Below are 18,044 nucleotides of genomic sequence, written 5' to 3' on the forward strand. Positions count from 1 at the left end.
CCAGTCACACCCGAGACGCGCACACCACCGCAGCCCATCGATGCCGCGCTGTTGCACTGCGGCTGAACCTCGGGTTGTCTAGGACAATCCGTCCTGCCGTCGGATCGGGCCAGCTTCAGGCCAGGGTCCCGCCTCCCCTCGGAGACGCTGCACCCTGCCTCTATGCCGTGCCTCGCCCTCAGTCGCTTCAAAGCCGCCGCACCCCATCGCATGGTGCGGCGACTATATACCTCGGAGTCTGGAGGGCTCGACGGTGCGATTCGGGGTGCCCTCGTCATGCTGCCGGCATCTGCGACGCATCGGCCCATCCGGTCGGATGGCAGAGGTGCCGCATGCTTCGCGCGCACACGCAAGCGGGGCCGATTCGTATGGACCCCTTCGCGCCACGCTCGTCCACCACTCCTGGCCCTCTCCCTCCTCTCACCTATCCATGACACGCGTGTGGATGCGGTGCACCAGGCCAACGGTGGTGAGCAGTGCGTGCGCATAATCCTCCCACCTTCGGATCCCGGGGCCTGCATCAGCACGACGTTGCAGCCCTGGGTGGTGGTGGTGGGGGCTCGCTGTCTGCAGCTTCCGTTGCCGTCGATGCTACCCAGGAGGGGGGAGGGGAAGGGCGTGTCTGGATGGCCTGCCCGCATGCGCCACGACACAGGTGGGACGTTGCCACGAGTCTGTGGCGGCAGAGGCCCCTGCATAGGCGTGTGCCGGCGCACAAAGAAGCCCTGGCGCACCGTTCGGTGGGACCACAGGAGGAGGGAGGGGGGCAGCGGTGGGCACCCGGCGCAGGGAAGCCCGTGCAGCGCGAGGGCGGGACGTGCGCACTCCCGATCGCCGCGTGCAAGACCCTAGCGTGAAACGAGGTGTGCGCTGAGCGCCGGGCCGCACGCCCCCCCTCCCCCTCATGGCAAACACAGGCGGGGTGGGGCACTACCACAGCGCTAGCGCAGTAGTGGCCATCACACCGTCTGCGCGCCGCGCGGCCACTGCCCCTGCCACCCGCTGTTACCGCAATCCATAGCACGTTCAGGTGCCCGTGCGGAGCTCGGGGGAGCGAGAACCCCCCGCGCCGCCAGGTCGCCCTCAGGTACGTGGCCGGGCGTGAGGGGTGCGCTCGTCGGGTGGTAGGGTCACCGCAGCAAGGCCAGACCGCCACTGCCCCCACGTCGTCCTCGAGAGGGTGGGGGGGGGTCTACACCTATGCGCATGTCCTGTTGGGTGAGCACGGAGACGCCACCGCCGCGCGTCCCCTCGCTTGCTGCACCGCAATGCAGAAACCCCGCGACACCAAGCGCCTTGCAGGCCCGCGGGGGTGAGACGCGTCTCTTGCAGACGGCGCAGGCTTGCAATCGAGGCTTCGCCACGCAGCCGTGCACGCCAGCGCCGTTTGGCGTCGCGCAGCTCACTGCAGACAGCGCAGGCTCGCTCCAGGACTCGGCTCCGCATCACCGCAGCGCAGCACGGGCGCGGCAACGGTTGGCTGCTGCGTGTGTTTGTTGAGGCATCGTGGGCACCCGTAGTGGGCTGGCACGAGCGTGATCCGGACGGCACGCCCCCGTCGGCATAGCGCCAGCCCGCCGACACCAAGGGCCCGCAGCCATAGTCGAAGGCTGCAGGGTCTTGGTCTCCTCACACAGGGAGTCGCCACTAGACCCCTGGTGCCACGCTGCGGCGGCCGGCATCTTCAGAGGCGATGTTGGTGGGAAGCATGCGCAAGGCCTCAACGTTTTTTGTCTCTTGTACGCCCCGCTGCCGGAAGTGTGCGTAAGAAGTGTGTGCCCTTGTTGAGCAACCGAAACACGCGCCAACACAACTACTCACCCTGCACGGCGGTGGCAGGGCGTTGTCGCAGCTGCGTTGTGTGTGTGTGCCTTCTTTGTTCTGCCGATGGCTGTGCACACGCGGTCATTGCCGCTGTGCTTTAGAGTGTGTTTGCGCGTTGGTCTGGGGTGTTACACGATATTCGCGGGCTCGCGGATCCAAAAGAAGCCGGAATCAAAGGACAGGAGGAAGTGCCGCCGCGTGTGTGTCTGGCGTCTTTGCTGACCACCCCACTTATCTCTAGGGTGCGGTGGACGACATTTGCATTGCTCCTGCGCCCCCCCCCCGTACCAGGTGGGAGGCCGTCACTCAATACAGTTTACACCCACACCTAACCCGTTGATGTCCAAGCACACGGAGGTGCACGCAACCCGCGTGTGAGGTCATCATTTTCTCGTAGTTGATTGATCTCCTGTCGTCTCCTGTTCATGTATGTGTGTGTGTGTTCGTGGTCAACTCGCCCTCACTTCCTTCTCTTGTCGCGCTGTCGCTGTCTTCAGCACACTGTATTGGGGGGCCGACGTGCATGATTGTGCGCATGTGTGGGCACCTTTGGGCAGTCAGTGATAGACCTACGGGCGGGCGTTTTCTCTCTCTTTTGCTCTCCCCTATGCCACACCCAGCACAGGACGGAAAGCTCTAGCAGTGCCTCGTGTTGTGGTAGGGAGGAACGCCTCGTTTTTCCTTTGCATACCCTGCAGCGCTCGAGCACTTAACCAGAGAAAAAGAGCGAAGGTATCGTAATTTTGCCCGTGTTCCGGATCGAAGTCATCACTTATCAAGTCTCCAGAGTGTACTGCCAAGCTCCTCGGGCTTGTTGTGTAGTTCTTCTCTCTCTCTCTCTCTCTCTGTTTCTCACAGGTCTCAGTGGCGTGACCCCACGCCTGCTGTAGAGATGGCAGCAGCTGCGCTGTCTCGCACCTCTGCTGCTGGCATGGTAAACTCAACCGCCACCGCGGCGGCTGCAGCCGAGGTGGACGCTTATGCACAGACTCTTGTAGGCCTTGTGAACAGATTCGTTATTAGCACTGTGCAGTTTCTCAACCGCTTCTCCGACGAGTGTGAATCGAGACTGGTACAGACCGAAGTGTCGCTCCAGCAACTAGAGCTGCAGACGCAACTCTTGGAGCATATGCTCCTCTCCAGCGGGGCTGCCGACCCCGACGCAGTCGAAGAAGAGGAGGAGGGAGGTGAGCGCTTCGACGGCAACGATGACGGCGCTTCGTGCCTCGAGGATGGTGACGACCAGGATATGATGAGAGACAACGGTAGCGTGGCGTCAGTAGCGTACGACTATCGCCAACGCCACAGCCGCGGTGGCGGTCCTCGTGCCTTCAGCAAGAAGAGTGATGTAGAGAGCGTGCTGGGCCTGCCGGCATCACCATCGAACAATCGCCGCAGTGGTGGCCCGCCCCCGCCGCCTGGCGACTACCGCAAAGGTCCCCCAAGACCGCCGCCTGGGATGTCACGTGCGGCTGCCGCAGCGCAGGAAGCCGAGGCGGCGCGTGCCGCCACCCTGTCGATCGTTGGCGCACCGGTGCTCATGCCACCGCTTTCAGCTGAAGCCCCGGCCCCGCCTCCACCGCTGGAGTTGCGCCCCGGTCGGTTACTTATGCGGAACCATCCGAGGCTTCGTGGCTACTTTCAGCTGTTATCTCTGCGCGTGCCGAAGGCGTTTGTGAAGATGAAGATGCAGGCGGACGGTTTTCAGGGAGAGTGGCTCGACACGCCGGACGCCCCGGCGCCAGGTGGACTGTCCGCAGTGGTGCGGGCGTTCGTGGATGAACCCGACTGATCACCAAGAGAGGCCATACACGAGTCGCGAGGGTGTAGGCACTCTCACTAGGCGAGCTGCTGCACTCGACAGTCGACTCTCTTTCTCTGCCTCTCTTTTCTATCTTCTTGTCCCCTCAGCTCTGGTATGGCTTTTTCACTTCAATCGCGCGCAGCTGTGCGTGCGTGTGCGTGTGTGTGTGGTTGATTTTCCTGATCGCTTTACTCATTACGTGCCTGAACGTCTCATCTCGCGTGTCTCTTTTGTTCACGGGGCAACACAAAAATGCCATTTTGCATCCGTTCGCCCTCTCCTTGGGCCATATCGGTCAAGGACGCTGTGGCTCTTGTCGCTACTGTAGTGGGGTGGGGGCGGCGCCTTCAACCTCCTCCTCTGTGCTTGCTGGAAGCGTTCGTGATGTTGTAGTCGTGCTGTTGCGCAGCGCAGATTTGCATCCCTACTCCTCTCTCCATCTCTTTTTTCTGTTCTCCTCCATGACGTATGAGGGTTGGGGGGAGGGAAGTAAAGCCTTCGTGCGTGCGTCGCCCTTTACCGACGAACCAGCAGTCACGCACGCCTCTCTTGGCAGGCGAGGCGCAGCTTTTTTCGCTTCAAGGAGGCCTCTGCTCTACTGGACGAACAAGGGAGGCGCTGCGCTACAGCCATGTCCTCCTCCTCTCGCCAGCTCAACGGGGGCGATGCCAACCGAGGCAGCGGTTTCGTGCACCTCAACACTCCAGCCGACATCCAGTATACGGCAGGGAGGACCTTGTCGCTCTCCGCCCTGCGCCAGCGCAAGTCCCGCGTGGAGTGTGTCGTGTTGCCGGAGTCGATGTCTGTGTGGCGCGAAGCCTTCCAGCGCTACTCAATGGAGGAGGGCTACAGCAGCTACGCCGCTGACATCGAAGACGGGCGCTTTGGGAATGGGCCTGTTCTGCCCCCGCTTGGGCCGCAGCGTGCTGGCCCGGTGCACCGTCGTGCCAACAAGGCGCTTTGGGCGACAGACGCCTTTTTTTGCACCTCATCGCCACCGGCATCGCTCTGCACTTCGGCGCCTGTCGCACACACAGGCGCCTACAGGCCGCCGCTCCCAGGTGACACCGCTGCCACTACCAACATCGGTGTTGGTGCAAACTCGTTGAGTGCGCCCAACCCCAGCAACACCACTGCTGCATCGGCTGATGATGTGGCGGGTCGTTTCACATCGGCGATCAAGACGCAGCAGCAGGGGGGCATCGCCATCGTCAGCCATCACAAGATCTTGGGTCGACAGCAGTTTGTTTACCCCGATCACGACGGTGTGCTCTCCGCCGGTGTTGTGCCACAGATCGTCATCACAGCTGAGGAAAAGGCGGAGGAGGCAGCAGAGAAGGCGTTCTACATCTCTCCCCTCACTATGACGGAGGAGGAGCTGGCAGCCTTCGAGGAGCTGCAGGCGCTGTGGAAAAGTCGTGCACGCAGCCACTCCTTCCTCGGCGCACAGCACCGGCAAGCCGCCAAGGGTGCGGTGTACCCGTCATCGTCCATTGACGTGCTGGAGAGGAGCGACAAAGGGCTGCTCAAGGTGCCGAAGCGCGAAGGGGTGATGGGTAGCACCTCTCTGGCCTCTCGCAGAGGCGACATAGTGGACGACCACGCCTACGCCGAGGCTGAAATGACCGTGGAGGAAGAGTCGACACTGGACAAGGAGCTGGCTGAGGCGTTGCGCATGGCGGACGACCTCCTGCGCTTCGCGTAGGCTGGCGGTGGTGTGATGATTGCCGCGGAGGAAAATGTAACCGCTGGTCTCCCCCATCCTCGCATAGCCCGTCTAATGTTTTTTTTTCCCCTTCTTTCGCATTTCCGTAGTGTGGCGAAATGGCGGTGCGACATGCAGAGAGAAGGCGGCTTGCGTAGGTGCCTGCGTGTTTGTTCACGTATGCACAGCAGAGCCTCGACAGCGGCTGGTTGCCGCTCCCCCCCCTCCTCGACCGCAGCGGTGAATTGGCACAGCCATCAGCACCACCCGCACTTAGTGAGAAAGCAAAGGAAAAAGGATGCGTGCGTATCGTGTCACTTTACATGAAGGAGTGAGCGCCTATACTCGAATGCTGATGGACAGCGCTGGCCATGCCTCACTCATCTTGCCCCCCCCCTTCTGAATAAGGGATACTGAAGCTCAACCCATGATGCGAGAAGGGCACGCGGCGCACGCACTGGCGCGCCAAGCCAACGACTGCAGACGCTGCTGGAGAGCTACTTTACCCTCTTTGCTTTGTTCTCCATACCTCCTTCTCTTTTACTCCACCATGGTGGTCACGGTGACCACGTTTCCACGCTCACACTGGGTCTCGCCACCGCAATTATGCCTCCCTTCCACTCCCTAGCTATTCACCGTAATCCTCAGTAAAACAGAAGCCATACATCGAGCTCTCTCTGTATTGTGTTTCCCCCTTTCAAGCCTTCACTTCGATTTTTCATTTGCCCCCCCCCCACCCCCTGTTCTCGCTAAAATCATCGTTTCCTAGTGCCTCGGTGTGAAGCGTCTCGCACAGAACTGGCTTGCTCGCCCCCGCGCGAGATCTGTAATCCCTTTTCTCTCCTGTGCCTTCTGCTCCCCTCCCCCCTGGCCGCCTTCTCTCGCTCAACCCCGTGCGTATACCCCCTTTCCTCTCCTCTCCCTCGCCAGCAGCCGTCAACTCTTCACCCCTCCACCCTTTGGTAGTGTCCCTTCATACGTAGTCATTCATTCGCCTCATTGTGTTCCGTCTCCATTGCGTTCCCGTTTCCCTCGCTATTTGTGTGTGGGTGAGGCGTGCGTGTGGGGGGCCTCTCAAGCGCGCGTACACACCCGAGTCTGCACATTACAGTCGTACGCGGAAATAGAGCACGCGATTTGCCCGATATATTTTTCCTTTATTCTGGCGTGTGTGCCCCTTTAAGTGACCTCTGTGTCAGTGTGCACCTCACGACCCACCTCCCTTCGTCTCCCTCATTCTCCACGTACCTTCCCTGCGTGTGTGTTGCGTCGTGCTGGTGTTGCCGAGCTTCCACTCAAGGCCGCGCTGTTGTACCGCTTCTGCCCTCTCAGCCCACCCCCCCCCCTTCCGCATTCGGTGCGTATACGACTGCCCTTCTGTCACGATGCTCCGCTTCTGCCCTCTCGGCCGCCTCGACGCCCTCGCACCGCTGCCTCTGCAGCGCAGGATGGTGGCGGCGGCCACTTCGACGCTGCAGCTCCAACCGCGTCGCTCCTACGCCACTGGGGCACGCTCCACCGCACAGGAGCAGCGCTACTACACAGAGCCGTTGCGCGCCCCCAAGTATGGCATCAGCACCATCGTGGGCCGTCAGAGGAGCAAGGTCGGGGCGGCGAACGCCGCTACGACGGCGTCTGGAGTGGCCCCGTCGCCCATGGCGGAGGAGATCGCCGCTGGTCTTGGCCACAGGATCGGCGTGGTGCATCCTAATACCGTGACACGCTGCCTGGACGTGAACCGGTCACCCAGGGAACAACTCGTATGCCTTATCACCTCCCACTGCCGGCCAGTTCGTTACAACGGCGCCGGCGTGCCCGTGGATGGGTCGCTGCTGCTGTTGCCGTGGCAGGAGCAGCTGCGGCTGTGCACTGCTATCCTCGCGGCGCTATACATCACCAAGACTTTCTTCGACGTGATGCGCTTCGAGCTGCTTTACTATGGTGTGTGGAAGGTGTGTTACCGTAACGACGACTCCTTGATGAAACGTCTGCTCTACTACGGCTCAACGGCTATGCTTGGGATTGGGCTGCTCTTCAGCTTCAGTCTGAACTTTTTCCTCTCTGCGTGTTTGGTGGGGCGCCGTGAAATTGCTGGGCAGATGGTATGCAATGTTTTTGCCTACGTGATACCACGCCGTACGCTACAGCGGCTGACGAACCGAAGGGGGTGCTGATGGCGCTGCTTAGAAATAATGGACCGAGCACCACTGCCTCCCCCCCCCTCCACCGTGTGTTGATGTACTTCTGTACGTGCGTACATTCGCCTTCTCCTTCACGTTAACTCGTTCTCTCTCGTTTGCTCGCTTTAGGGATTTCTGCCTCCTCGGTGGTGCTTGCCTGCGCTCTGTTTCTCTTTCGTCGCACCACCTCACCGCGGCGAATTCGAACGCCCGGGTGTATGACAGGCGAACAAGCCACAGTCGGGAGAGAGAATCATGGAAGGTGTGTAGGAGCGCTCCGGAGGCGAAAGGTGTTAGGGTGGGTGAGACCGCACTGCAGCCCGTAGCGCACAGGCAGTCAGGCACACGCACTGACGAAGAGGAAGGAAAAAAAGGGGGACTGAGGGAAACCTACGAGACAACCCACCGGCACGTTGTTGGCTGTAGCATCTCTCTGAGCAGACGCCCGCACGATCGTGTTTCGGCTTGTCTTCGCCTCTTCGCCCTTCTTTTTCCGCTTGGCTGTTGCGGCTGCGCTGCTGCCTTTGCCTCAACACTTCATTTTCTCGTTTTTGCTTTGTTGCCGGCTGCTTTCCGCCATCTTCCACAGTTCGCAGGTCCTCCTCCTCCCCCCCCTTTCTCTCCACGCTTCTGTTGCCGCTGCCACCACCATCACCCCCCCCCCTGCGGCGTTTTCTCTCTGACTCTCCTTCAGTTGCTTGCCGGCCTTCTTTTGATGTTTTTTTTTTTTTGCAGGCCTGCCCTCCGCCTTCCCCCCCCCCCCCTCTCTCTCTCCACGAACCTCCCGTTTCTTCCTCGATCTCTCGCTGTGAGTCTTACCTGTGTGTGTGTGTGTGTGTGTGTGTGTGGTCACTTCGCTACCTCTCTCACTGGTACGCGTAGTGGCATTGCACCCCTCTCTTCACAAGTTTCTTCTTGAATTTTTTTTTTTCCCTTCGTTGCTCCTATGATCACCGAGCTGTGTGGGTGCTTGTACTTGTCCTCTTGGTGCTGTGACTCTTGCCGCTACCTCACTTGCGTTTGCCTTTGTTTCTCTATTCTGTCCAACCTGACTGCTGGGATGCCCGCCCCGCCTGTTCACCTTCCCCCAAACAGCCCTTTTCCACGTGTGAGTCTTCTTCACTTGTCTCCCCCCTCCCCCCCCCCCCTCACGCTGTCCCTCGTTGGGGGGAGGAGAGGGGAGGGGGGAGGGGAGACAACTTCCCATCCACCGTCAACATCGGCGCTCTACTTGGTGTGTTGGTTCTTCCTCTGTTTCGTATTGAACTTCAAGGCCGTGTGCGCTGCAGTAGCACTCGAACCGTATTCCCGTGAGTTTCTCTTCATATTCCTCTCACTCCAACCGCTTTCTGCAATCTTCATTTTCCGCCTCCGTCCCCATCACAACGCACGAGCGCGTCAATACCTACGTGCCTGCCTGCCTGTGTGTACGGCTCCGTGTGGATGTGTCGCCACGAGTGACATAGGAGAAGAAGCGAAAGAGAAAGCCAAATAAACAACGCCTACAAGAGTCACGTTGGTCAAAAATTCCTCGGCACACCCACGCACACTCTTCTTCAGTGTCCTAAAGCCGTGCTCGTGCGATGCACCACGCAACCAAACAACCGATGGCATCTGCGATCATCGGCATCTTTTAAGGCCAGCTAATCAGCCAATAAACAGCTGGACTGCAGGAAGGCACAGAAAAAAAGAGACGCACGTATCATCAGCTGCACTTCGCCCTATTCCTCTGTTGCGCAAGCACCCAACATGCATGAGCGTGTCGCACGCGTCTTTCGTACAACACACCTCCTCCCCCTCTTGCTCCCTCTCTCACTCTCTCCTCCCCCCATCCTCTGGTGGTCTCAAATGACGCCAACGTCTCCCGCATACACACATTTCTGCGTCTTTATTTGGGTGATTGTCGCCCCACGTGTGGAAAGACACGCACACAAAGAAAAGCTTCCTCGCATACCCACCCCCGTACGATATGCTCACTCGACTCAGCCTGAACCGCATTCTCGCGCCTTCGGCGAATTCCTCGCTCTGCAAGACGCGACCATTACTGACGATGTCTGCGCATCAGCCTCTGCGCTGCGCTCAGCGGCGATGCGCCACCAAGGCCGAAGCCAAGGCATCCACTGGGGCGAAGCAGCAAGCAACCTCGGCTACCGGCGGGGCTGCTGAGACGAAGATCGCGTCTCAGCACCCGGCTTCGCACGGTCCGCAGCGCAAGGACTGGCGCACGCACAAGGAAGTTGTCTACGTCAAGGGTGTTCCAGCGAAGGGAAGCCTCTTCAAGCTGCCACTGGCGGAGCAGTTCATCATTTGCCTTGTCTTCTCCATTGCTGGGTCAGCCGCAGTGTACCTCGTGCGGCCGCAGATTCGTTACCTCTGCCATAACGGCTTTCTCGGGCTCACTGACGAGGCGGGGTGGTGGAACGGGCCGTGGCTCTACCGCCTCATGTACTGCCTCATCATGTTCCCCAGCTACTCACTCATCCTCTTCGTTGTCGGTGGGCTGTTTGGGCGTCGCATCTGGTTCTCCTTCATGATCCATAAGATGTGGTCCCGCTTCCTCACACGCAATGCGTCGCGGCGCCTGGAGCACTTGCTGGACCTGCAGCACTATTAAGGAGGCGGTGGAATGAATAGAGATGCGTCCGGAGAGTGACTGGGGGGTACTTTGTAGGCAGAAATAGAGAGGGAGACATGGACCAGATCCAGGCGACACAGCTGTCCTCTTTCTGTGGTCGAGTGGTGCCTGTGTGTGCGCCTTGCCCAGTCACTCACGTTTGCTGCTCCCTTCTTATCTTGACAGTTGTTCTCGAGCCTGTAGGCAGCGGTGTTGTGGATGAATGGATGTGATGACGGCAGCTGGACAGAGATGCGCGCGTACGTGTGTGTGTGTGTGTCTGAGCTTCTGCGGCGTTAGCGCGAAAGACCAGCTTGGTGCAGAGGAATCCGTGTGGGGCTCGATGAATGCATCGGGTGATGTGTTGAGCAAACGAGATTGCTGATTCGGAAAGGAGGTGGAGGACAAGGAACGAGGCTGTTGAGTCAAGATGTGTTCGTGTGCTAGGGAGGTGTGTGTGAACGATAGGTCTCTTTACCTACTAACGCAGCATCCGCACGGAATCCGAGGGCTGATAAAAAGCGTTTCTCCAGTCCTTTCCTCCCCTCTCCGTGAAGTTTGCCTTTCGTTTTCTCCCCCAGAGTAGTTGCGTGTTGCGTTGCCTCGCTCTCCCCGCTCGTATAAAACGACGTCCTTCTCTCTCCCATTTGATCTACCATATGCCAAGTTTTCTGCTGCGCATGTTGCGTGTCCCTCCACTCCATCTCTGTTAGCTTTTATTCGCCCCTTCTCTCTCTCTGTGCCACGCATCTTTGCCCGCATCTCGAGCGTATGTCTTTGCGCGGTGCACGTAGTGTCGCCTGCCACACCCTCCGCTACTGTTGCCCCCAGCCGGTCTGCATCCTTGTTCTCCACCACCTCGCGCGCCTCCACCCTCCCGCTCTTCCGTGGTGTAGCACTCTGAGAAAGGACTGTGTGCGACTCTTTTAGGTGGTCCGCTGGACAGCATTCGGCTCACAGAAGTGCACCACACACACACACACACACACACACACGTGTCGTGGACTCTGCACTGCCTCTCTGTTCCCAAACGGAAATACGTGTCAGTTCTGCTGGACTTGGACACTCGAACATACCTGCTGTACCACTGCTGCCCCCTCTGCCCTGATTTACACCACGGACATGGAGAAAACTATCAACGTCTTCGGTCGCGGCACACCCGCTGGCGAGGCAATTTACCGCTGCTATGTTGCCCCCTCCAAACCCAGCACGCTCGACCCTGAGCTCGCAGCCCTGCTGGCGCGTCGACGCCAAGAGCGGGAGGTCGCCGAGGCAGCTCAGGTGCACCCGAAGCCTATTCCAAAGTCGAAGGCGCCGGTCCACCGGCCCCGTGTTGGTCTGAGAAGGCGGCCAACCGAGGAGGAATACGCGCGCTGGCGGTTGAGCAATATCTCGCATCGCCGCTCCAAGGCTGCCATAGAGGCAGAAGAGGAGGCGCGTAGAGGGATACCGCAGTCCGTCAACGACCGCTTCACCCGCCCGGCTATCACGGACGCCGAGAAGGATCGGCTGGCGGATGTCATGGCCTACGGTGCTGAACTGCCCAAGCCAAAGGAGTTCACCGGGGCGCAGCGAGTCCGCCTTCACCGCCTCAACCCGCGCGCTGAACTCGAAGATCGGTTCGCGAGGTTGCGTCAGATCGCACAGGAGGTGCAGAGCGAGCTCGCGCAGCTCCGACAGGGTAGCCTTGGTGTCGGCGCCTCCTCGCCCTCTGGCGGCAATGCGGTTGATGATGTGCTTCATGCTCAAGCGCGACTCTCCGAGCGCCGCTCTCGTGGAGATGGCAACGACTCCGTCACCGCCTCTCCGCATCCGCTGGTGACGGCCACTTCGCCTGGCGCCGCCGCCACCAGCGATGTGCTCAACATCGGTGGCACTCGTGTTGGCCGTCACGGCGGCAACCGCATGAGCAAAATTGAACAATGCCAACGGGAACGGGAGCTGCAGAGCCACCTGGATACGGTGATTGCCGAAATGGAGGCGGTAGACCGGGAGTTAAGCCGACTCCCCATTTCCTCGTAGGGATGCCTGTGCCGGCTTGACGCTACCTACTAAAGACCTAGGTCGTGTTGTTGTTGTTGTTGCGCTTACTCTTGATGTACTCTTCACCTGCCTCCCCCTCTCTCCTCTCCTCTGGTGAGCACAGCTCCAAACAGAGACACACTTGCTCAGTGCTCCCCTTTACTACAGAGGCAAGGCTTATCGGTGTGCGTACGTGTGCGTGTGCATCTCTGCGCTCACCGCTCTGCGTGCCTTTTCCAAGTCCGGCGACCGGCAAAAGGAGAGAAGACAGCTTCGTGCTTCATGTTGTTGTTCGAAGGGACCGCATCGCCCTGCTCAGTGGCGCCTACGAACGATCATTCGAGACTTTGTTGTGTTTGCCCTTGCCCTCCCGAGAAAACAGACTCGGTCCATCGGTCTCGCGGTCGTGGGGAGTGGGGGGGCAAGCACCCAGCGCCGACGCGACCCGTAAGTCACGTACGTCGCGGCAATGCCTGTCCTCGTTCCACGCAAACGCATAAGGCGGAGTGAAGACTTGCATGTGCGACTGCGTGCCTTCGGGTGCTTTATCCATTCTCTCTGCTCGCCTGTGCGCCGTTTCTCCCCTCCGCCCTTCCAAAGGCGTCCAGTGCGACGCTCCCCCCTCGTTGCCTCTCTTTGCACTCATGAAGCTCACCGACATTTCTGTCCCGCTCTGCTGTTTTCCGTCCCCCATCGCTGGGATCTCTCCCTACTCCCCTCCCTCCCTCTGACTGACCAACAACACGGGCATCGCTGCGCATGCATAAAGGCGACACACACACACACACACACACCACACACAGGATCGAGGTGTACAGCACGGTACCCTTTTCTTGCACGCCTCTGTCCCTCCCCCTCTCTCGAGAGGGCAAAGTATTCTGCTGGACCCGTAGAGATATATAGATATATGTATATATGTCTTTTCCCTTTCTATCATCTGGCCCAACTGCTGCTGCACTTCTTCAGTATTGGGTAAGACGAAGACGTAGAGCTACGCAAAACACTTTGATTCTCGTACCAGTAGCCGCTGCGGTCGCACGGCTTCTTCCCTCAGATGGGTAGGTGCGAGTGTGTGCCAGGTGGGGTGTGTTGCTGCTCATGCTACTGCTGTCTCTGAGTCTCTTTCTTAGTGCGTGGTGTGCTTATCCTTCACAGATTCGATGTGATTCCGCTTCATTCCTGCGCCCCTTCATTGACCTGCTCACGTGTCTCTTGTCCTCTCGCTTTTTCGTTCTTCTGCGTGACGCTGCCTGCCATATCGTCCTTTCTCGCCTTCGTAGGCGCTTTAAAGACTTGCATGTTTTTTTTTTCTGCCCGGACTTCTCACCATCGCGTCTTCCATGTCGCAGTCTGGCGAGGCGGAGTCAGTGCTGCATCGGTTCCTCGAGGTGGAGGGTAGTCTACACAGGCCCAAGACTTGCCATGAAAACAGCCCTCCTCCACTGGTCAAGGTGACCTCCTCCGCCACTCCAGTCGATGAGGCAGTGACGCTGAACGGTCATCCAACTCGTCGCTCGAGCAGTGCTTCGCGGTCCCCGGCGCACGCGGCTGCCGTTGCGGAAGAGGAATCCTCAACTTGGTACCGCGATCTGGGCGGCGCCAGCACCTCCAGCTCGTCCGCTAGCAGCGACACGCAAGAGGAGGCAGCAACACCACCTCGCCGCTCGAGCAGCAACCAACACGCTATCACCCCCACTGCAGTCGCCGACACCTTCGCGCAAGCGCCCACGCTGCGCAGCTCGATTCCAAGTGCGTCACCATCGCCCCCGCTGTCGCTGTCACATCCTGTCGTGCAGTTTCTGACGGGTGTGCAGCTGCAAGGTTACTCCGCCCGGCTCATGTGCGATCTCGGCATTCGATCAATCTCAGACTTGGCGGAGTGGTGCTCCACTTTGAAGGACGCGAGCGTGCTGCTGGGGCCCTCTGCGTCGCTGCAACAACAAAACGAACTGCTGCGAGGGTTTCGACGGTGGGAACGTGGTGAGGCTCGTCGTGCCAAAGCAGAGGCTACGGAGGCACACCAGCGCGCACTGAGGGAGAACCGCGTCGCCAAGGGGGTGGCCAAGAGGCTTTGTGCAAAGAAAAGCCGGTCGCGCACCGTCAAAACGAAGGAAAGCAAGGCGACGACCACCTGTACAGCGCACAGCGGTGGCCCTGAGGACGGAAGAGGAAGTGACACTGGAAGCGGTCAACAGTCGATGCAGATCTCTGCTACCCTTGGCAGCTGCGTAGACACTCATGGAAGCGCATTCTTTCGTCTCTCTGACGTGTGCGACCACGTGCTGCAGCCGCACTCCACCACCACCGACCTCTGCCTCGCTGAGGCAGACCCCCATGCCATCGCGGGCGGCAGCGGCGACGTCGTTGCGTCATCGTTGAAGGTGCCGCCGCCTCATGCAGGGTTCTCCGTAGCCTCTTCTTCCTGTCCCTCGCTCACAACGTGCGCCATCGAATTAATGGGTCAGCTGTCGCATCGGTGCACTTACTCTCGTGAAGCAGCGGCTCGTCGACGTCGAGCTGGGCGGCATCGCTGTTGCCGCGCCGGTCGTGGTAGCCAGGGAGAGTGCGCGGACGCGACATTGAGGACAGCGACCAAAGTAGCACCGTACGATGTGGATGCGGAGGACGTCGATGCCGTGACAACGAGCGACCTGACCAGCCACAGCAGAGGCAGCCACCGTGGAGGCTCTGAAGAATGTGCTGTTTTGTGCGATGTTGAGACGAGGATGCCTCAAGCTGAGGTGAGTACGGACAGCGACGCTGGTGATGCGCTGCCCGGTGAGGAGAGTCTCCCCAGCGGTGCGCAGCGAGCGAACGTAGCCTCTGCCGCACGCCTAGCGCGCTATGAGATGGAGGAGGTATCCCCAAACGCGGAGGAGTTGGTACCTCCTCCGGCGCTGTCCACGGCTTGCGACTCGTGCGAATCGGGTCTGTCGACCGTTCTATGCTCCTTGCGTGAGGCCGTGGAGCAACAACCCGTCGTGCAGGAGCTAAGCGGACCTGACGGTGTGGATGGAAATGACTCAGCAAGCGCCCACTGGCCACTAGCCGCATTGAGCGCGCCACCTGATGCATTCGGCGATGTGTTCACAGAAAACGACTCCGCCACTGCGGAGTCTCACCGCCCCGTTTGCAACGATCTAGTGACCACGAGCCACATATCCCTCGCCGCACTATCCACCTGCACTGAGGTGCAGGTGCTTCCCCCACTAGAGCCAACGGTGGCGCCGGGGAATGCCAGTGTATTACCAGTGTCGGAGGCGACAGGTAAGACGGCAAGCCCTGACGCTCACCCTATCGCAGCGCGATATCCAGCGATGGATAGCGGCGCAACTGGTAATGCATCGCAGCAGCAGCAGCAACACCGAGACTCCTTTGCCCTCGTGCCCGAGAGCTCAGCACAGCCGCGACAAAGTGGGCAGATAAAATCATCACTCGCGACTACTGGTACCTCTCTCCCCACCAACGACACTGCGAAGCGAAGCACTTTTTTGGAGGGCCAACTCGAAGATGCACGACACCGCCTCGACGACGCGCTGCGAGAGGCGTTGCGGTCGTACAACGCGGAGGTGAAGGCCATCAGGTACTCAACGGCTCTTCCTCTCACGGACGACACGGTGGCGAACAAGTGTGTACCCCTACGCGCTGTTCTGCAGCCTATACCTTTCTCGGCACGAGCCGCGGGTGCGTATGCTCCTGGTGCTGCAGCGGAGCTGGGCACACCGACGGAGCTAGTTCTCTGGATGCTGAGTGAGGAAGGGGGCATCAAAGGTGCCGAGACACACAGTTGCTCTTCCCCTTCTCCCACGGCAGCCGTGTCTGGTGGGGCTGAGCCAGAGGAACGTGCCGCCTTCTCTGCTGCTGCCGCGCTCCATCGCGTGAGTGCTGATAGGGAAGTTCTGTCAATCATGACCAGCACCGACACATCGACGCGCACAACAGTGCGCTCCACAGCCGCACCGGTGGTCGCCCTGTGCTGCTGTTCTACGCTGTCTTCAGCCGCCACGCTCGAGGGCGAAGGGTGCGCCGGCACAGCGGCACTTAGCGCTCTGACCCCAAGAGGGGCGGTAGAGTGTCGTTTGATCAGAGACGACGAGGACGAAGAGGGTGATGGCGTCAGCTGCGAAAGCGTTGGCCGATTGACGACCGGCACTCAGCACCTCTCCACGCACGTCGAGATGAGCAATGCAAGCAAGGCTCCGAGGGGCCCTACTCTTGCTTCGGACGACAAGGTCGCAGCTGAAGGGCGTAGTGACAACATGGGCGATTATCTCTGGGTGGCTCAAGACTCCCCACTGATTGCGCAGCAAAGCCCATTCGCAGATCCCGCTGCTGCCAACGTCAATACAATAGAGAATGTGCCGAGCAGCGACGAGTGGTGGGCGGAGTACGGCATCGAAGCGCTGGAATACACTCAGAACAGTCCCGACAGCGGTGCCGGCGGATGGGCTGCCTCGCCCGGCGTCAACGCAGCGCATCCTCGTACCACCTCCAATGGTGGCGGTGGGTTACCGACTCGAGAAGTCGACACCCCGTCACCCGCACCGGTGGAGGTAATTGAGCTTCACTCCGGTACCGATTCGGTGGATGCCGACTCACGCGGCAGCGACGACGAGCGCGATGCGCGCACTCGCTCCCCAGAGGCATCTTCTGATCTCCGCTCACGAGCGGCCCCCTCGCTGCCGCTGCCACCCTTGTCGCCGCCGCGCGATAGGTTCGGCGAGGGGCTCACGGTCTCTTCGACCACTGCGTCTGCGGCGCCGATGCGCTCATCGCTGCAACCGTTTTTGGACAGCCGTCTGCATCCTGATGCGTGGCCGCGCATGACGAACGCCGAACTGCGCCAGCTCTGCGGCGAGTTCGGTTTGCTGGTTCTGCCGCCGACTAGCGGGGATGCCACAGCACGTGAACAGGCAAGCATTCCACAGCGGCGCGCTGTCTTGCTGGAGCGCGAGTCGCTGTTGGAGGCGCTGCGGCTGCTTGCCACACGCCTCCGTTTCCGCCACACTGTTGCACCATTTTTTCTGCACCGCGTAACGCGGCTGAGCGGACTACCCTACAAGCGCATGCGCGTCGCCAACTTCGTGGACGAAGGCACAGTGCTCACCCGCGATGACCTCAGGCAGGCGCGACTCCGCTACAAGGCCGAGGAACAAGAAGAGGTTGATCGTTGCATTGTGTCCGCACTCGTGGCGGAGGCTGCCGAGGCAGTAGAGCAGTACGCACAGAGCGTTGCGTCTCGATCGACGACGCTGCCCATGTTTGCGGCCGAAGGCAGTAACAGAACCCATATGAAAGTGACCGCAACCCTCAGTGCACTTGCGTCTCTCCCAAGTGGCGAGGTGCGTTGCTGCTACGACCAGATCCTTCTACGAGAGCCAGTGAGCATCGATGCCTCCGCGGCTGTCGTCCAGAGCTCCTTCCCGCACATCTCGCATACCCGTGTGCAGCAGCTGCTAGCGGCAAATGAGGTGATTGCAGATGCTGTCGTCACAGCTTCGTACCGCTCGCCTTCGCCGTTGCCGTCTTCGCCGCTCACCGAGGTAGCCACACCAGTGCAGCTCGAAGCGGGACAGGCAATCGCAGTGCCTCAACCCTCAGGTGAGTTGACCGGGGACACATCGCCTTCGATAAACCAGACGGACGGCGGCGGCGCAGTGCAAGCCACGGCCACTACGACGCCTCTCTCGCAAGAAGAACGGAAGCGCGCGAATGCACGGCGCTACTTTGCACAGCGAGGTTACATAACTCGCCGGCAACGTGGTGACTAGGGCCTTAGCCACCGCGGAGCAGCAGGACCGGAAAAGGGTCTGTGAGTGTAGCATGTCTATGCGTGGGAGTGAGTCTATGTTAATGGCGAGGTGGATGCTGGAAAATCCGAAACACATCCACTGC

At 60.1% G+C, this 18,044-nt stretch overlaps 6 protein-coding genes across 6 annotated transcripts; all 6 read left to right on the top strand.

Moving 5' to 3' along the window:
• Positions 1–2,755: 2,755 nt before the first annotated feature.
• Positions 2,756–3,616, top strand: LBRM_19_0780 (conserved hypothetical protein; the record flags this gene model as incomplete). Its single annotated transcript, XM_001564124.1, has 1 exon — positions 2,756–3,616. One exon carries the CDS (start codon positions 2,756–2,758, stop codon positions 3,614–3,616), a length of 861 nt encoding a protein of 286 aa, XP_001564174.1.
• A 643-nt stretch (positions 3,617–4,259) lies between these two features.
• On the top strand, positions 4,260–5,333 carry CBP30 (putative nuclear cap binding complex subunit CBP30; the record flags this gene model as incomplete). The annotated part of the gene is made up of 1 exon (XM_001564125.1): positions 4,260–5,333. The coding sequence occupies one exon, from the start codon at positions 4,260–4,262 to the stop codon at positions 5,331–5,333; it is 1,074 nt and encodes a 357-aa protein (XP_001564175.1).
• A 1,385-nt stretch (positions 5,334–6,718) lies between these two features.
• LBRM_19_0800 (hypothetical protein, unknown function) lies at positions 6,719–7,507 on the top strand (the record flags this gene model as incomplete). The annotated part of the gene is made up of 1 exon (XM_001564126.1): positions 6,719–7,507. One exon carries the CDS (start codon positions 6,719–6,721, stop codon positions 7,505–7,507), a length of 789 nt encoding a protein of 262 aa, XP_001564176.1.
• A 1,975-nt stretch (positions 7,508–9,482) lies between these two features.
• Positions 9,483–10,127, top strand: LBRM_19_0810 (conserved hypothetical protein; the record flags this gene model as incomplete). The annotated part of the gene is made up of 1 exon (XM_001564127.1): positions 9,483–10,127. The coding sequence occupies one exon, from the start codon at positions 9,483–9,485 to the stop codon at positions 10,125–10,127; it is 645 nt and encodes a 214-aa protein (XP_001564177.1).
• A 1,122-nt stretch (positions 10,128–11,249) lies between these two features.
• On the top strand, positions 11,250–12,149 carry LBRM_19_0820 (conserved hypothetical protein; the record flags this gene model as incomplete). The annotated part of the gene is made up of 1 exon (XM_001564128.1): positions 11,250–12,149. One exon carries the CDS (start codon positions 11,250–11,252, stop codon positions 12,147–12,149), a length of 900 nt encoding a protein of 299 aa, XP_001564178.1.
• A 2,726-nt stretch (positions 12,150–14,875) lies between these two features.
• LBRM_19_0830 (conserved hypothetical protein) lies at positions 14,876–17,920 on the top strand (the record flags this gene model as incomplete). Its single annotated transcript, XM_001564129.2, has 1 exon — positions 14,876–17,920. The coding sequence occupies one exon, from the start codon at positions 14,876–14,878 to the stop codon at positions 17,918–17,920; it is 3,045 nt and encodes a 1,014-aa protein (XP_001564179.2).
• Positions 17,921–18,044: the final 124 nt, after the last annotated feature.

Source organism: Leishmania braziliensis, chromosome 19, assembly GCF_000002845.2.
Source record: "Leishmania braziliensis MHOM/BR/75/M2904 complete genome, chromosome 19".
NCBI classification, from domain to species: domain Eukaryota; phylum Euglenozoa; class Kinetoplastea; order Trypanosomatida; family Trypanosomatidae; genus Leishmania; species Leishmania braziliensis.